The sequence below is a fragment of the Paramacrobiotus metropolitanus genome, unplaced genomic scaffold, assembly GCF_019649055.1.
Source record: "Paramacrobiotus metropolitanus isolate TYO unplaced genomic scaffold, Prichtersi_v1.0 Parri_scaffold0000040, whole genome shotgun sequence".
In the NCBI taxonomy this organism is placed as follows: Eukaryota; Metazoa; Tardigrada; class Eutardigrada; order Parachela; family Macrobiotidae; genus Paramacrobiotus; species Paramacrobiotus metropolitanus.
Window position 1 is genome coordinate 836,570 of NW_026570260.1, and position 17,294 is coordinate 853,863.

At 47.7% G+C, this 17,294-nt stretch overlaps 7 protein-coding genes across 10 annotated transcripts; 2 read left to right on the top strand and 5 right to left on the bottom strand.

Annotated features, from left to right (window-relative positions):
• Nucleotides 1-24: 24 nt before the first annotated feature.
• On the bottom strand, nt 25-1,072 carry LOC129590566 (uncharacterized). Its single transcript, XM_055485868.1, has 3 exons — nt 901-1,072; nt 414-744; nt 25-309 (listed from the first exon to the last, which is right to left on the bottom strand). Exons 1-3 carry the CDS (start codon nt 926-928, stop codon nt 162-164), a joined length of 507 nt encoding a protein of 168 aa, XP_055341843.1. The 5' UTR covers nt 929-1,072; the 3' UTR covers nt 25-161.
• LOC129590563 (uncharacterized) lies at nt 1,040-5,830 on the bottom strand. Of its 3 annotated transcripts, none has more exons than XM_055485862.1 (8): nt 5,323-5,830; nt 5,161-5,238; nt 5,026-5,085; nt 4,906-4,962; nt 4,163-4,789; nt 3,673-4,099; nt 1,493-3,539; nt 1,040-1,435 (listed from the first exon to the last, which is right to left on the bottom strand). In XM_055485862.1, exons 1-8 carry the CDS (start codon nt 5,657-5,659, stop codon nt 1,178-1,180), a joined length of 3,891 nt encoding a protein of 1,296 aa, XP_055341837.1. In that variant the 5' UTR covers nt 5,660-5,830; the 3' UTR covers nt 1,040-1,177. The 3 variants fall into 3 exon arrangements, with proteins under 3 accessions (XP_055341837.1, XP_055341836.1, XP_055341838.1); XM_055485861.1 differs by having other exon boundaries at nt 5,320-5,830; XM_055485863.1 differs by lacking the exon at nt 4,906-4,962 and having other exon boundaries at nt 4,163-4,793; nt 5,306-5,356.
• Nucleotides 5,831-5,906: 76 nt separating this feature from the next.
• On the top strand, nt 5,907-8,720 carry LOC129590425 (metalloendopeptidase OMA1, mitochondrial-like). Its single transcript, XM_055485643.1, has 9 exons — nt 5,907-6,335; nt 6,714-6,793; nt 6,858-6,997; nt 7,058-7,231; nt 7,338-7,445; nt 7,531-7,578; nt 7,639-7,719; nt 7,949-8,188; nt 8,317-8,720. The coding sequence occupies exons 1-9, from the start codon at nt 6,040-6,042 to the stop codon at nt 8,455-8,457; spliced, it is 1,308 nt and encodes a 435-aa protein (XP_055341618.1). The 5' UTR covers nt 5,907-6,039; the 3' UTR covers nt 8,458-8,720.
• Nucleotides 8,667-11,005, bottom strand: LOC129590422 (uncharacterized). Of its 2 annotated transcripts, none has more exons than XM_055485639.1 (3): nt 10,342-11,005; nt 9,037-10,261; nt 8,667-8,962 (listed from the first exon to the last, which is right to left on the bottom strand). In XM_055485639.1, exons 1-3 carry the CDS (start codon nt 10,382-10,384, stop codon nt 8,842-8,844), a joined length of 1,389 nt encoding a protein of 462 aa, XP_055341614.1. In that variant the 5' UTR covers nt 10,385-11,005; the 3' UTR covers nt 8,667-8,841. The 2 variants fall into 2 exon arrangements, with proteins under 2 accessions (XP_055341614.1, XP_055341615.1); XM_055485640.1 differs by having other exon boundaries at nt 8,667-8,922; nt 8,985-10,261.
• On the top strand, nt 10,465-12,133 carry LOC129590433 (uncharacterized). The gene has a single exon (XM_055485653.1). The coding sequence runs from the start codon at nt 10,679-10,681 to the stop codon at nt 11,285-11,287; it is 609 nt and encodes a 202-aa protein (XP_055341628.1). The 5' UTR covers nt 10,465-10,678; the 3' UTR covers nt 11,288-12,133.
• On the bottom strand, nt 11,357-12,780 carry LOC129590431 (uncharacterized). The gene is made up of 2 exons (XM_055485652.1): nt 12,471-12,780; nt 11,357-12,067 (listed from the first exon to the last, which is right to left on the bottom strand). The coding sequence occupies exons 1-2, from the start codon at nt 12,635-12,637 to the stop codon at nt 11,566-11,568; spliced, it is 669 nt and encodes a 222-aa protein (XP_055341627.1). The 5' UTR covers nt 12,638-12,780; the 3' UTR covers nt 11,357-11,565.
• Nucleotides 12,781-13,829: 1,049 nt separating this feature from the next.
• On the bottom strand, nt 13,830-16,969 carry LOC129590424 (tubulin beta-4B chain-like). Its single transcript, XM_055485642.1, has 9 exons — nt 16,758-16,969; nt 16,610-16,683; nt 15,781-15,889; nt 15,609-15,719; nt 15,181-15,425; nt 14,771-15,121; nt 14,509-14,651; nt 14,304-14,446; nt 13,830-14,228 (listed from the first exon to the last, which is right to left on the bottom strand). The coding sequence occupies exons 2-9, from the start codon at nt 16,664-16,666 to the stop codon at nt 14,044-14,046; spliced, it is 1,344 nt and encodes a 447-aa protein (XP_055341617.1). The 5' UTR covers nt 16,667-16,683; nt 16,758-16,969; the 3' UTR covers nt 13,830-14,043.
• Between the last annotated feature and the right edge of the window lie 325 nt (nt 16,970-17,294).

Consider the following 17,294-nt stretch of genomic DNA (forward strand, 5'->3'; position numbering starts at 1 on the left):
ATTTGTGGATTGTAAATGTACACGTTGCTAAGATGTGATTGGTGCGAGTCAACAAGTCGTAAGCAAATGGTCTGTTACAAAGTAAAAGTGTTAAAAATGGTTAAGTTATAAAAGTCGGAGGAAAACAAGCAATGAAGGACAGATAAGAGAACGAAGAACGATTAGCGGCTGGATCCGCGGGAACTGGCGGCACGCGACGTCCCGGTGGAGGGCCCCGGGGAGGGTCCGCCACGGGCGCCCTTTCCGCACATTTTGCTCCGATAGGCTTCCGATGCAGCGCGCCGCTCGGTTACCTTCTTTGCATAGTACCTGCAATTAAGCAACTTACTAAGCATTCGATATTTTCGCGCCACATTCTGTAACTTATGGTCAACGTGCGAGTACGGGCTCAACATTTGTTGATAAGCACATACTCGGCCGACCAGGCCAAAATGTCCGTGGGCGATTTGCGCAGCACTTCTTTGGTGTAGTCCTTCAACATCGTCCAGATGACGTCGTTGTATGCACTGGCGTAAATTTTGGGCGCCCGCGCGAGCTTGCCCTTTCCCTTCTTTGGCGCATCGCCCTCTCCGCCGCTTTCGGCCCCGGAGCCGCGACTGCTCTGACTGCCCTTACTGGCCCTGCTACCTTTCGACTGCTCCTTCGATTGCTCCTTCTTTGCGTCCGCTTTGCCTCCCTTTTTCTTTGAATCCTTTTTGCTCTTTTTTGAACTGGCCGAACTCTTACCGCTTTTTCCCTCACTTCCTACAAGGAAGTTACGAAGACGCTATTACTACATTCGTAAAACCATTTCTTTCTGCATATTTCAAAATATACTCTTGCTCGATTTTAATATCTTTTGTAAACAAAGCTCTTAATACTATAGGCAAGGGAATCGAAATAAATTGGCAGTAGCTTTACCGACGCTGGAAGCTGATGATCCGGCCATCAATCAAACAAAATTGTCAACTATCCGGAATGGCGTCTTTTGGATTTACGAACTCTTGAATATCAGCCGATTCGAACTTTTTAAGCAGGTTTGTTTGCTGTTGGTAAAAAATACGCCTACAGTTTTTAATTATTCTAGCATCATGACGCAATCGAAACATTCAGTTTCGGTCGAAACGTTAGGAAAACCATGGTTACAACAACTTCCGCTAAACTTAACATCAGATCGTTCAAATGCCGAAGCACAAATTTAAAGGGCTGTTTTCTTCAAACCATCGCAAGTATCGCTCGTGCAAATCTGTATGGACAAGCTGCTATCGGTCTCCATCACGGAACTGTTGCCGAACGAGTTCTTTTCTACCCGTGCCGTCCGTTCGGCACGACGAACCATAATTCGATGAGGCTTCAGGTTGTCGAACTGCTTCGGCTGTCGCAAATCATTCGCCAAGGTCACCGTGGTGCTTTTCCAGATTTCTTTGCCAGTTTCGACAGCACATCCATTAGATTGCTGTAAACAAAACATTCGACAAATGCGTTTATGCAGCTTTCTCAACAAGTGCGGTACCGTTTGTTTCTGCATGACTGAGCTCGATCGCTGCTGATTTGTCGCCGGAGACGTTTCTTCGGTGTGGCGGCACACGGACCAAATGTTCTTGTTCAGCTGTTGGAACCGCTTAAGGGATTCCTCCACTGTTTGAGTAACCGGAGACCTTTCCGGCTTGCTTTCCTTCGGAAGCGTGGTTTTCGGGTGACAGTCCGCGTTAAGGTACTTCAGTCCCAGAATCTGCATGGCTTGTTCAGCGCCAAGACTCTGCCGATAATTAATGTATGCTGTTTCCACTAGCCAACGTTGTGTAACACGGTGCACGTCGAGAACATTCTGACGACACAATTTTTCGGCATTGGCTGAGTTCCACGTCCGCATAATATCATCGATCAACTTGGTCTCGCTCTTGGAGAACAATGTACAGCGGTCCAGTCGAAAAAGATGCAGCATGAGTTTGACGTCGTTGACCTCGTCATCGGAGAGATTCCGGGTTCGGCCGCTTTTATACAGGTGCAAGTAGAAAGGGAACTTCTGCCGAAAGATGGAACGGGATCGGCCATCGGCGTCCACCCGAAAATGCGACACCAAGTAGTCACGCAGATAGTCCCGGTTGGTTGGTACGTTAAAGGTGAAGGCCTTGGGACGATTGACTGGGATTTCCAATACACCGGCTTGAAAAAGTTCCTGTGCGGCAATGGAATCGTCTTCGGGAATTTCCAAGGATGACTGCGCGGGCGTGGATGTACAATACATTTTAATGAAATGAATGAATCGGTTATAAGAAAACTGTGCGTATTGAGCAAAGATGCCACTATGGATTTCTTTCTTTCCGGAAAGGGAAGATAACTGAGACTTCCATGCTTCCCAGATGGCGTGAACGTCCTTGGGATGACATTTTAACGGTGCGTCTAGCTGGAAGATATGGAGTAAGTGCTGCAATACTTCGAGGGTGGGGATGACGAAACCTTTTTCCACTTGCAAGAGCGACAGCTTTTCTTGGAGCATCTCGGGAGGCAGTCGCGCTGGCTCGGATTCGGCAAATGTTACCTGCTTAACTCGCGGCTTCGATGATGATTCAACTGGCTGTGGTTGTCCACGACAGCTGTCACCGCCTGAATCCCGGTTAGTGTAGATTCTTGTTAGCACACTCCGGTCGAAACTCTTTTTTCGTCGGCATTCGTCGCAATGGAAGTTGCGGTGTTTGTGGTATTTGGACAATGTCGGAATGAACTGCACACGGCGCTTTCGGGCCTTTGCCGCTGATTGGTTACAAACAGACACCTGGCAGCCAGCAGATACCGATATGCAGGGTAGAGATTGTCGCGGCTCCTGGAGCGGTTCGTTGGGCAAATCGAGCAGAACGGCTTCGTTGTGGAAGACTGTGTCAGTTGCTTCAAAATGCGTCTGTTCAGCTCTATCCGACAGACTAATGCGCTCTGCTAAGTTTGCATCAGTTTTCTCGGTCGTGACCTTGTTTAATATGGCGGTCAGATTGGCTAGATTAGAAATCAGCAGCATCTGCTGAAATTCGGCAGTAATATTGCCAGGTGGTATGACGGGGATCTCTGGGTGGGAATCGGATGTTTGGAAAGACTCGTACGAATGCGATGCGGTGATTATTTCGCACGGCGTGCTGGCATGGGAAGCAGCGATTTGTTCCTCGACGACAGTTTCTGGCATAGAATAGTGACTGATAGTTTGAATATGGTTCCTTTCGTCGGGGGCGAAGTTCACTTCTACCAAGTCGTTGCGCTCGGGAGATCCAGCTTCAGTTGGTTTCGACGGTGCTTCGGTGGGAACGGCAACTGGACTATCACTGGTCGATTGCCTAATGTAAATAATTCGACGAACCGGGCACCGTCCGTAGCGCTTAAGGACGTGGCGCCGCTTAGGTAATCGGCGCAACCACTGCCTTGATACAGGCTGGGGAACTTTTTCTTCAAGTTTATTTTGAGTGCTTTCGAAGTGATCTGTATCTTCCGCTGCCGGTTTATTGTCTAGTCCGATAACATCGCCATCCGGTGGCTCAGATTGCGGATCAGGCACTTGTGAGTCTAAGTTTGTACTGCAATTATGGTAACAGGTTGTTAATTTTGCAGACTGGGTTGATAAAATAGTCTTGACAAGAATATATGTATCAAATTTGCTAGGCTTAGGCTTGATCAGCATAGACAAAAACGACACTCTGAATATGTTACCTGTTAGGAGCCCCTATTGTGCGTAAGGTTTCTTGTAGGTACGCCAACGCTTCTTGTGTCGGTTCAGCAACAACTTCGTTTGGTGCAACTGCCTCTTTACCGGCAGTTGCTGGGTCTTCTACGGGAATCGACTGGTTTTTGTCATTGCCACTTTCGGACTGCACCGCGGCATTATTGACGTCAGCCAGCTGGCGCTGGTGACAAGGACATAATGGGGTAGTGGGCAAGGGCAAGCCAAAAGCACAAGGTTCAATGACAAAACGGTTATGAGGAGCCTGGTTGTAGACGGTTAGGTGTACAAATTTTTCACGTTGCGGTTTCGGCCGGCAACGAATACGGAGGTGACGATCACGTCGGGGGCGTGGGCATGGATGCGGACTATCCGTAATATGTTGGGTCAAAACCGTGGGTGCCGGTGATTCTTCCGCTAAACAAAGAAAATGCTTGTAACAAATAAGTTACCCGTCCTGTACAGGTTTCGGATGCTTACATGAAAGCGACACTTGTGTCGCGGTATCCATCTCCATCTTCTCTGGGATCACGGTTTGCTCTTGCTGTTCAAACCATTCAACATCGTTGTCGCTCAACAAAAGCAGCTGATGACTTTTTGATTTTCTCGACTTAATGTCCAGATCTCCAATAAGGGAAGCTCTGGAAGCCGCCGCCCGGACGGATGGTGCAGGAAAAGCGCTTGATCGCGGGGGTTTCGGCGGCGTCTCTGTTACCGCTTCCGTTACCACCTGCCTTTCTTGCTCCAGGTCCGCGACATCACTCAAGGATAAATCGGACGGAATACTGGCGAGATATTCTTCACAGCGGCGCCAATTATTTACTCCTCTTTGAACGCTTACAGAGGCTGAGCCCGCTGAGAAAGGAGCTGGTGGAGCTTCGCGAGGTGGCTGGGAATTGACAAGACTTGACTCTTTGAATGGCGGTTGCGGAATGAGCCGTGACAATTTTGCAGGAGAGGTCCGGACGGACAGCGTCGGTTTTCTCCGAGTTGGCTGCGGTATAGGAAGTGAGGGTTTTTCGTGAGGTGGTCGGGGGACGGGAAGAGGTACTCGACGAGCCAGTCGCGATGAGGATGGTGGATGGTTCAGTCGGTTTCGCGGCTTCCCTATCTAAAGCAACCAATGTATGACGTCGGTTTCGGGATGGTTCGCGTACACAAATTTGAACCGTAATTCTTAGATAGTTGATAAGCTGAGCTCCAGAAAAATGCGAGAAACGTACTCGGCCGGCCCAACTTTCCTGTGGTCACTTCGTTTGCTTTGTATTTCTTCAGTTTACCTAAAGACGGGTAATTGCAACTATCTGTACTGGGACCAGACTGAAGTAAAATTTAGTCAGTACCTTGTGCATACTGGTCGCGTAACTGGCGAAACTTAGTTTTCAATGTGTTCTCGTGAATATCTGAAATATAAGGATAAATCAGAAAAAATCAAACGATTGAATCAGTAACATAAGGAAGTTCGTAACGATTTTTACCAAATTTCTGTACACTTTCCGGCACTCGCCGCACTCCAATGCCCGAAGAACCCTCACTGTCGCTATTTGTTGCGTTACCTTTGAAAGACAGTGTAATCAATGTTTACCAAAATACCAGGATAACCAAAGCAAAGTCACTAAATACATTATACAACGTACTACCGCGCGCCGTGAATCCACAACGTTCCGTAGTGGAATCGTTACGCCAGGGGCCGCTGACGCTGGATGTTCGCGACCGGGAACGCCGCTCTGTGGCCCGGTGGAAGCGAGTGGTGTTAGGCACAGACTTGCTGCGCAGTGCCATTCCCGTCGACGACAGGCGGCGCTTAAACTGCTGCCAGTGTTTGCTGAACCAGGCAATGGTGCTCATCTTTTTGGTTTTTAGGGGCGGCGATGATGCCGGTTGTTCTCCGCCGCGGGGAACAGAAATGGAGCTCAGCTTGCTGAGGGAGGGCGTGCCCGGGGTTTTTGTTGAATCGGTTGACTCCGACTTCGCCATAATGAACAGAAAAACCAAAAAGTGATTTGGGATTTAATAGATTGCAAACGGGGAAAAGGAGTATTCGATGTCGGCTGAGTAATCCATAGCGTAGCGTTCAGAGAAGCGAGACTGATTACAGTGCGCCTTAAAAGTGGTAAAGCTTGTTCTGCGGGGGTGCTGCTGCTACTCTTGAGACGGCGTTCTGCGTGCGGTGAGTTGCTAAGCACCACTAGCTGACTTGAATGCGAATGTGTTGGTGTTAGGATGTCGTGCGCTGCAGAGATTTGACCGCTCTTTGCCTAATAATCAATGGATCTTGGTCCTGGGTCAATACGTCTCCACCTGGTTGTACTGACATCTGAGACTTTGATTTAAGCAAATATGTCTGCTTGGTTTAAATGTCTAGATGGCGGAATTTACTGAAAATCAGTGGTAATCGTGCGATTTATCGAGAGGCTTTGAGCAGACAGTGGCAATTGTCTTTGCAGTCCCAGGTCCCGATCTTCCTTGGACAGCGCAGCGCTCGCTGTCAGCTGTTTGCAGCGTCTACACAACGAAAAGCTATTGCTTGTTCCATTCCGTACTGCACACTTGTTTCTCGTTGTTTTTCCACCAATACCCCTCGACATGCTTTGGTGGTGCCAACATTGGCCATACGGATTGTGGGCATCCCGTTGGCCGTTCTGGTCGGAAGGTACTAAAACTAAAGCTCTTTCAAGAAAATCTGAATAATTGGTAACCAGTGACACAATGCAGTCGTTCCATGCGATATGTATAAGCAAGCCACCACGTGATTATTTTGTGCTCTTTTGCAACCGTGGAAAGGAAGTTTTACAGTATTTTGGGTTTTTATACGGGCTTTATGAACCCCCAGAAAGACCTAGGCCTGAATGTGTTTTAAAGTGCGCATTCCTTGCGTGCGTATTGAAGTTCTGATGGGAGTTAATCTTATGGAAACAGTCTTAGTTTCCCAATTGTACTGTCTGCTTTACCGCAACTGAACAGTTCTATTCAAAGTTAGTACATACAGAATACACTTAGCGTAAATTGAATTGACCTTTTCATGATGAAGATATGCGCGGCGCTACTGGATGAATAAATCCTTATCGGAACGGCGACGTTTATTGGATGCTTATCTGTATTATGCAGCGGGTATGGTCCAATCACCGCAAACGTTTGAACAACAACTGTTTCAAGTGTATTTGTGAAAGCGTAGGGGGAATAATGGGCTTGGCGATGTTTGCTCTGCTCTATTACTATATCCACCTGGACACTGCACCGGTGACCAAGCGAAAGCGTTTTATGTTATTTAACGTCAATGAATTTGAGAGTATCGTGGAGATGGAAAAGGCTATGGTACCCGCTAAACTGTTATTCAACCTCGCCCTACGGAACTCGAATGTTGTTTGTTTACAGCTATTCCGTCTGATGAAGAACCACTTCATCACCACCAGTCATCCGGCGTACAAACAGGTCAATCGGGTGGTCACTCGCATTTTGAAAAGCAATGCGGATCTGCCGGCGGTTAAAAACAAACACTGGATGGTTACCGTTATCGACAGTCCCAAACAAAACGCATTTGTTGTTCCTGTAAGTGCGGAAACAAGGAGCCGACTTAGTCAGTAGTATTAGCTACTTTCACGAGAAGCAAACAGATTGCTTCGCTCGCTTGGCTAATGCCTGTTTGCTGCCGCAGACAGGACACATCTTTGTTTTCACCGGGATTCTGGACATTCTGGCCAACGACGATCATTTAGCGGTGGTGCTCAGTCATGAACTGGCGCATACTATCCTGGATCACGTGGTAATCTTACTTGTTATCCACCTGATCACGCCACCTACCCTTCACAAAATTCTTCTAACTCGTTCACTATTTTGGGCTTTTGCAGCCGGAACTGCACAGCACGACACATTGTGCCGAGATTTCGGCACTTTTTGTAAGAACGCACAAACAGTACTGGTTGCCGTTGGGCGGAGTTAAGAGGAGTGCGTTGTAGGCGCTTGCCGGGATTTGGTTATGGATTCCGTCTTTTATGTTGGCATTGGCGGCGTCTGTCGTGCTTTATGAAATTATCAGTGTAAGTGGCACGTTCAGGTAATTGTTTCGTTGCGTATTCCTTCGATAAAAGTATTGGAACTTCTCATTTCTGTTGCGATTGTCTGAAAATGCGTCACCACATATGCCGATATTATACGTATGCCTTAATATACTGTATCTAGATTCATGGCAGTAAATGGTATTCCATTTTTTCCGCAGGAAGTGATAGTTACGTTCATTACAAAGTGTGATGCAAATGTGTTTTTTAGCTTTGTGTGTATCTGCCGCATCATCGTTTGCTGGAGCTCGAAGCCGATGAAGTGGGTCTGCGACTGACAGCCAAAGCCTGCTACGACGTCCGGGAGAATGTGGCATTCTGGCAGCGGATGCACCTTATCAACAAAATCCAGCGCTCCGTGGACATAAACGCCGTCACTGTGCCGGAGTATTTTAGCACGCATCCCAGCCACCGCAAACGAGCGGCCAAACTGGCGCAGCAGATGCCGGAGGTGACGCTCGCTAAGTAGTTCGCCGGTGCCCATCTATTTAATGGCTGAATCTACGAAAGTGATGTTTTTTCTGCACATTACGAGATAAATCGGCTCGTAATCCGTTTTATCCAAGTCTGTTGCTGTAGGCGCTTGCGTTGCGTGAGTCCTGCAACTGCTCCCCGCTTCCAGCCAAAGATCCCTCGTTAGACGTGGCAAAATTGCGATTAGCCATGAGAAACGCCAAAGAGTTCAACGATCCATGGAAGCCCTTTACCAGTGAAGTGTGACCTGATATGTTTGTCTACCGTAGACTAAGATGGTCTAACGTAGAGTCAGATGGCATGATGGTTTAACAGATCCGCAATGGATTTTACGGCCGCTCTGTTAGATCATCGTACCTTATTTTTAATATTTTGTGATAAGTTTTGTGTTTAAACTGTAGCCGGAAAGTTGTGCTCTTGTGCTGACGAAAGTTTGTGTGTTTAAGAAGTGCGGTGGGAAACGTTGTTTTATGTTAGGTGAAAACAGAAACGCAATAAATAGCGGAAGTAAAAAATTCTAACAAAGTCATATAAAATAATTATAATATTATATACATGCAAAATGATTCCTAGAAACACAAAAATTAAAAGCTCTCATGATCCAGTCAACACACAAAAGAAACGGAGTGTCTAACACAGGGCGCAGGTAGAACAGCAAGCGTACTGCTTCTTGGCGCTCTTCCGCGGCGTTCCCGGTGGCCGGGGGCTGCTCTGTTGGGAGGATGCAGGACAGTTAGACTGCGAACGGCAACTAAAACACAGACAGTACGTACGTGATTATTCAAGCGCGTCCATGCGGTGCTGCTTTAGCTACGCGCCACTAACGCTTTTCGCGAGGACTCCGGGAAACGGCTGTCCAGAAAGTGGTGCAGGGCGTCTCGTTCATCTTGGAACAACTTATTGTTGATCTTCCCTTGGAATGTATTTAACTCCTTGTTAGACAGATCCGACGAACGTAATAACCCCGGAACCAGCGGTTCGTCTTGTTCCATGGCCAGTTCCTCGGGGCCACCAAAAGTTTGGGCCTTCTCGTCCGACCACAAATGAGGACTTCGGTCCTCCATCTCTGTGTCTGGTGCCACCGTGACTGCGGTCTCCCGGATAGGGCTTGGCGCAAAGCGGACGGTCTTGGATATGCGGGGAACAGCCGACAGGGTCTGTCGTCGGACGTTAACCGCGATTAGTTTGGTACGGCGTCGGGCAGGCGGCGCTGGCATGTCGGGGACCGAGTTGGTATGAGAGCTGCTGATCTCTTGAACGGACTGCCGTGGCACCGTGGGACCGCTAGAAGCCGTCTCTGCGGTCTCGGAGCTGCTGGTAATGGCAATCTCGGGCACATCCGCGGTAGACTTTGTCAACTGCTGTACGACAAAAATTCGGCTGTTCTCTAGCGACGGTACTGGGGCGGATTCGTCAATGGGGACCTCCATGACCACCGTCTCCAAAATGACGTTATTAGCCTCTTTCAGCGCGCTGGGCGGAGTAATCTCAATTTTTATTCCACCTGCCACTGAGCTGCGTGGTAACCGAAAGTGCTCGGCAGAATCCCTTGGTGCCAAGATCGGGAGCGTCTGCTCCGGAGAATCACTGTCCTGAGCATCCGGATTGATCACTGCCGCCGGCTCGATGTACTGCTCAACGGCCTCATGCTGCGCAAAGTAGGCCAGTGGAGTCAAGCTGTCGCGACGTGGCGGAATACTCAAGGAGTCTCTTGTTATACTGGCCCGCTTTTGCACTTCAGGTGTGACCAGGGACAATCGTCGGCCGGCGCGCGACAACGACCGATCTTTGGAAGAGCGGTCCTCGTCAGGTGCGGAGGTGGAGGACGCTGCGTCGCGGTTCGATGAGCGAAAGTAACCGGAAAACATGGTTGGATCATGCCACTCACGGCCGCCGTCCTCTTGGCGGGGCTTAGCAGTGATGACCTTTAATTTGGGATCGGTCTCGTCAGTGGTCTGGACGCTGGCGAACCGATGCTTGAGGTCGCCAAGTTTGGGTTTCTGCGATTTCGGCTGATATGGTTTTGCCTGACTTTCCGAATCGGTCGAATCTTAATAACAAAAATAAAATGGATCGTTTACTTTAAAGGTACATGGTAATTCATTATTGTGCAAAACGAATGGAGCTCACCTACAGGGTTTATATTGTTTTGATTATCTTTCGAAGATGGCATCGGCTTTCAGTTTGCACAGAAAAACGTGATTCCATAGAAATATCATGGCCATTAATCTCCACGCACGCACATCATAAAGATGAAAATACGACTGAAGATGGTATTACCCATGATACTACGAATCAAAAAATTAGTTGAAAAGTTCCCTTATTGTTTTGGGACATTTTTGTGAAATCGAAACATTTTGAATTGTAAACAATAGTTGAACTTGCATCGACATCATATAGTCGGGCCGATTGTCGAATGCGTACGTAACGTTTCCATGGTTCCTTGATACTCTAACAACGCACGCCAATGGGCAAAAAAGATGAGAAAGGTAAGGCGAAAGCCAAGAGTCCCAAACCGGATGCTCCGGAAATCCCAGACATCCCGATAGGACGTCCCAACGCTTTCGAACTCATTCGCCGCAAACTCAAGCGGGAGAAAAGCGCCCGCACCGCAAGTTGGCTGCTTTTTCCGGACGTACCCACCTGCACCAAGGAGCTCGGTCTCGATGAACCGAAGGCCAAAGGGAAGAAGGGCGGAACTTCCGCTCCCGTGGAGAAGGCTCCACCGCCTCGTTCCGTCGCTTCTGAGATGCGCTCGCGAGTCCTAACCCCAGTTAGCGACAGTGATGAGGCCAAACGCAAAGTGGTGCTATTCAATTTGAATATGAAGGAGTACGATGTGAAGCCGGAAGAGGAAGCTTGGGTGGAGGGCGAGCATCTGGGAGATACGGATCCCGAAAGCGAGGGGTCGGTCAAGAAGTACGTAACGGATATTAGACAGTTGGCACGCTTCCGGGAGATGTACGAGGCGCCGGGGAAGCGGCGTGGAGAAGGCAGGGCGGCGGAAAGGTCACGCGGTTCCAAAGGGACGCTGCCGACGTTGGAAGGTAGACGGGCGTCGATCAAAAGCAAATAAATGAATACATTGTCGGCAAATTTATGGTGATGAAAAGCTGGGCTTCAAGCTGTTTTGCCAGACTAAAAAATTGCACGTTTACTTTAAACAAACATTTATCATAAAAAAGCAAAGCGCAAGGACATACATATACAGAACCACCAAGTAAGCGTAAAATTCATCAAAACTTTCGTTCTGCCAAAGACAAAGCACCACACTGTACTAATAAAAAGTTGAAATGTTATGTTTGGTCGAAAACGATGGAAAAGAGCCGTCTATTAAATGCATACCCTTTATGGTTAACCTTTGTTTGGTTTGGTACTATTCGGCAACTGCAGCATCTTCCCCACCGGCAAAAACTCATAAGTAAACAACACATCATACAGATCCACCATGGTGGTGTACATTTTGGCGGCGTAGTAGGCCTCCCGATCCGGGCAATACATGTCCAGCCGGCACACCGGGCAAGAGAACTCCCGACTAATGTGGATCCAATGCAGGATGCAGTGGGTGTGGAAGACATGTCGGCATGGTGCCATGAAACATCGGTCGCACCGCTCGAAAAACTCCAAACACACACTACAGATCTCCCTCTCTAGCGGCTTACCGTTGCAAATGGCAGAAAGGGTAAGGGAGTCGATGCTAGTCTCTTCCGGTGGGTAATCGGAGTGGGCTGGGGCGGTTGCGCGGTAGCGGAAGATGGGCGCGGACGAGAACGACGTGGAGGTAGTGATAACCTGCTGCTCGATAGTGCCCAGGGCGCGGTAGCCTAACAGCTTGCAAGCCTGTGCCAATGTTTTCCTACAAACATGTGTCCAAAAAGATTGTGGGGAGAAGTAAAACAAATAGGTTTGTCGTTTTATTCGAGATATATTCAATGTAGGACGACTCGTCCTACATTGAATATATCTCGAATAAAACGACAAACGAATATATCTCGAATAAAACGACAAACGATTTTTAATATGCGCTCGTCCTGGACGAGCGTAAATTAAAAATCATAAGACTTCAATAATTGCAATAAAATTGCAATAAAAATTGCAAAACGATAATATAATAAAAACAAAATGGAATTTCGAAAATAAACAAGGCAAGCGCGATGACTACAGTATCTGTATTTAATGTTAATGACCAAATCGAAAACAGTGACACTTCTGATTTATTAATATATACTGCACAGTAACAAACGTCACCACTCACATACCCAACAGCAGCGGATAGTGACCTTATATTTAGGAGCACAAATGAACGCAACAGTAATCCCGAGTGTAGGAGATGATCCACGACGACGATACCCGTGTGAATGCTGATTTGCAGCACGCTGTTGCTGACGTGGTTGACAGTATCAGGGATCGACAGAACGATCGCCATCTTCTAAAACTGGTTGCACATGCATTTATGCCGCCGTGATCATGGTTCATAATTTTCATGCATTGTTGACTAGTCGGAATTATTTCATATTTTCATGAATTTTTATAGTTTTCCTGCACCCAAGTAAGTAATTAAAACCGAAATTAAAAAGAACATCGTGGTTTCGTCTTATGAAGCGTCGCCTGGAGATTTTGTAAACTGGTGACAGTGAGCGCAAGGGTCGGCGGTGAAAGTTTTTTTTTTATTTAGTTCTTTCTCATTTTCCCGATGAAGGTAGCTACGTTCTCGTTGTAACGAACGTAGCCGCCAATATTAAAATGAAGATAAATCTTAAAACAACCAAATCAATGGCACCATTGCCACTGCTGCTAACTCGTGACTCCGGTTCTATTTCCGTCCCATTCAGTGCACCACCTGGGCGAAAGTAGCCCGCACACGCTGGTCCTGGTATACGCACCGTTGGATTAGCCAAGAACACCGGCTGGGTTAGTATTGCGAAATCCCGCAGCACCCAACTGTTGCAACACTCCCCGCTGCAGCGACACAGCATGCTTTTTTTCTGTGGCTGCAAAGTCTTATTGGTATCTTTAATCTGAGTCAACATTTCCGATGTGAGGGGCTGATCATCTACGAAGGTCACACAGTTCGCGGTTCCAAAGTCGGCCGTGCTGGTGAGACAGCCGCGTTTGAGAGCAAATGCAGGAGCGCTTTGGTTCGCCGGGGCAGTGCGGTTGTCGCTGGATGGCAAAGGAGGGTTGATGAATGCTGTAGCCTCAGCGAAACAATACGGTACGGTATCGTAGCAGGCCATTATGCGGTCGTCGGGCAGGCGGTTACAGGGAATCCCGTCGGCGTCTAGATAATTGGGTCCGCGGCAGTCGTAGCAGTGCAGCCGCGCGTCTACCGCGCTGACAGCGGTGAGAAGCAAAAAGTTCACGTTTATGGCCATCTTTGCTTTGCGTGTGCTCGTAGTGACCTTGCATAATTTCACGTTAACTCGGGTTTGCCATCAAGCAAACATCTTTAATTAATTAATTTGAGCACGTATGACCTTTATGTTGTACCACGCTGCTTGGGCTTTCCCACGTTAGAAAGAAGGACGTTTATGCAAAATAACCAGCCAGCTGGAATTGCTAACGCATGCTTCGGAAAGTTTCCTTGCGTAAATGCTTGGGTTACTCGGGCTTCTAGATAATTTACGTTCTTTGTTGTTAAATGCATGGTATGTTGCTACGTAGGGCGCACTAAGAAACTTCGTAGGTGACTGTTACAACAGAAAACGTCATCACTGATCATCACAAACCACAAACTGGCTGTAGATATAACAGCAACTAATTAACCATTAATTAGACCAGAATCAATCAGGTACAAAGTACTGTAGGCATCCCAACCGCCCTATCATTTTTTTATCCCTCCGCTTCTCCGCCTTCACCCTCCTCCTCGAACTCGCCCTCGTCCTCAGCGGTGGCCTCCTGATACTGCTGATACTCCGACACCAGATCATTCATGTTAGACTCGGCTTCTGTGAACTCCATTTCATCCATGCCCTCACCGGTGTACCAATGAAGGAAAGCCTTGCGGCGGAACATGGCTGAATAAGTCGCACAAAGAAACCGTTACTAAATTGTACGAGTAAGTAAGCACTTACGAACTAATGATATTTTACCGGTAAACTGCTCCGACACCCGCTTAAATAGCTCCTGAATGGCTGTGCTGTTTCCGATGAAGGTGGCCGACATCTTCAGTCCCCGCGGCGGAATGTCGCAGACCGCTGTCTTGACGTTGTTGGGAATCCATTCCACAAAGTAACTAAAGGTCACGGTGCGGCTGTCAACACTAATTCCTGGTACAGAATATAAAGGAAAAGCTACCTGCTATTCTTGTTCTGAATGTTTAGCAACTGCTCGTCCACTTCCTTCATACTCATCCGTCCGCGGAAGATAGCCGCCACCGTCAAGTAGCGGCCGTGGCGAGGGTCGCAAGCCGCCATCATGTTCTTGGCGTCGAACATTTGCTATACCGAGCAATGTAAACACAGTGATAACATTATGACGCAAATTCTTTCAGTTTGAAATAAATTTGGCGAATTGGCGCTGGCAGTTTATAACTTGGTTCCGACTGGAACTGAAATACCTGTGTTAATTCAGGAACGGTCAGCGCCCGGTACTGCTGCGAACCGCGCGACGTCAGCGGTGCAAATCCGGGCATGAAAAAGTGCAATCGCGGAAAGGGCACCATGTTCACCGCTAACTTGCGCAAGTCCGCATTCAACTGGCCGGGAAAACGTAGACATGTGGTTACGCCTGACATTGTGGCCGAGACCAGATGGTTCAGATCCCCATACGTAGGTGTTGTCAGCTTTAACGTGCGGAAACAGATATCGTACAATGCCTCGTTGTCAATGCAAAATGTCTCGTCGGTGTTTTCCACCAGTTGGTGGACGGAGAGGGTAGCGTTGTAAGGCTCCACTACCGTGTCGGAGACCTAGCATAAGGTCTGACGTCATTGTGACATCGTACAATGGAGCTGGTTTAAAAGTTTACCTTGGGTGAGGGTACAACACTGAAAGTGTTCATAATGCGATCGGGGTACTCTTCGCGGATTTTGGAGATCATCAGCGTGCCCATGCCGGATCCGGTGCCTCCGCCAAGGGAATGGGTCAGCTGGAAACCCTGCAGGCAGTCGCAGCTCTCCGCTTCCTTCCGTACGACATCCAGCACCGAGTCGACCAGTTCGGCGCCTTCAGTGTAGTGACCTTTGGCCCAATTGTTACCCGCTCCGCTTTGTCCTGTAGCGCACATAATAATCATTAATGATTTTCCATGTCGATTTTTCCTGAAATGTGCCACTTGACTAAACAGAAGCACTATTAAGTGCCGAAAATTCAGCAAGAACAGTCCACGTAAAACAGAAGTAAAACGATTTTCTCAGGCATTATATGACCAATGTTCTCTTTGAATTTGAAAAGTACCAAAAATGAAGTTGTCAGGCCGGAAGAGTTGTCCGAAGGGACCGGAGCGAACAGAATCCATCGTGCCCGGCTCAAGGTCCACCAACACCGCCCGCGGGACGTACTTGCCACCTACAAGCATTTCGTCATACAAACAACCTGCTGATCCGCCTACAAAAGGATGCTCACAGACCCGTCGCTTCGTTGTAGTAGACATTAATGCGCTCCAGCTGCAGATCAGAGTCACCGTGGTATGTGCCGGTGGGGTCGATGCCGTGCTCATCAGAGATCACTTCCCAGAACTGCCGACACAACCGGTCGTATTAAGAACAAACAGTTTTATTTTGTATTATGGCTAACATACTCTCAACCATCAAACTGCTAATGTAATTATGCAGCTTGATGTTTACCTGTCTACCTTTTTCACCGGGAGAGTTGCAAGCTCGATCGGCAATCGATAGTTAAGTCACTTAACCGGGAAATTTGCGAGCAGTTTTAGCTAAAGCCGCTGTCTCGTATTACAGCGGCAGCGTGCAGCAAAAAATCATTGCTGTTCTGCATGCTCAGAAAGCAGTAGCAGCGCGTTTATAGTCGAACGTTACACCTGAGCACTGTGGCTCTATGAATCCATGTTGCGCTTACAGCGGTCTACTGATCGTCTAACAAGCATGCTAGCAGTTCGGTGCCATCTGCGCAAAGTATTCCGCAGCACTAAAAGTTAGGTGACGCGCGTAATTGTTGGAAATGCGCAAGTGCCACCCTGTTTGAGAGCTATCGGTATCGGTAGATGCAAAGGAGTCGTCAGGTTGGGCGCAAGGCCACAACCGTTTGAAAATGGATCGATTTTAGGACAAGATTAGAAAAGTAACTAATAAAGTCACTTCTCTCAAAAATGCACATTTTCTGCATTCGTTAATGGCGTCAAACCCTTCCCTTCAGTTTCGGAGGATAAAAAATGAAAGTGGATGGATAATTCGGGAATACGTCTACGGAGGTACTTTTTATTACCGTATGCGACTGACCTTAGCACCAATCTGGTTGCCACACTGGCCAGCTTGCAGATGAACTATTTCACGCATTATGAATTCCGCTAATTCTGCAAAGCAGAAACCCTTTGTCAAACAACGGCTCGGCATATGAAACAGTTGATTCGTGGATCTGTCTTCTTACCGAATAGCAAGTGCCGATGGAGAACTACGAGGTATGAGAAAATTTGTTAAAATAACTTTTGAATACTAATTGTTTGACGTCGTCTCCCTTCGGCATTTAATTTCGAAAAAGTTAAGGATGTGATGTATGCAGCACGACTCACGAGAGCTTTATTGCCGCGAAACTTCACGTCTGGGCATTCAACGGAAGCGCAAAAGATTTGTAATGAATGCATGGGTTTACTTATGCATTTATGTCGACCGCGGTCACGTTGCTGTGCAACCAACGACCTGCAAATTTGTTCAACAGCAGCCGGCAGCGCCACCATTTAGCAGCAGCAGCAGCAAGAATTTTATTTGGCAAGAACGCGTGAAGGAACGGAAATCACGGAAAGTGCGGGATTTTTATTATATCGCTCATGCTACTGGCTCAATAAACTCAAGTCTAAAAGATTTTTGGGACAGTTTACCGATTTGACATAGTCCTAGAAAACTTAAGGGAATTGCTGAAATACACCATGCGGAATAAAATGCAAAAACTAACGATAACAGAACATGA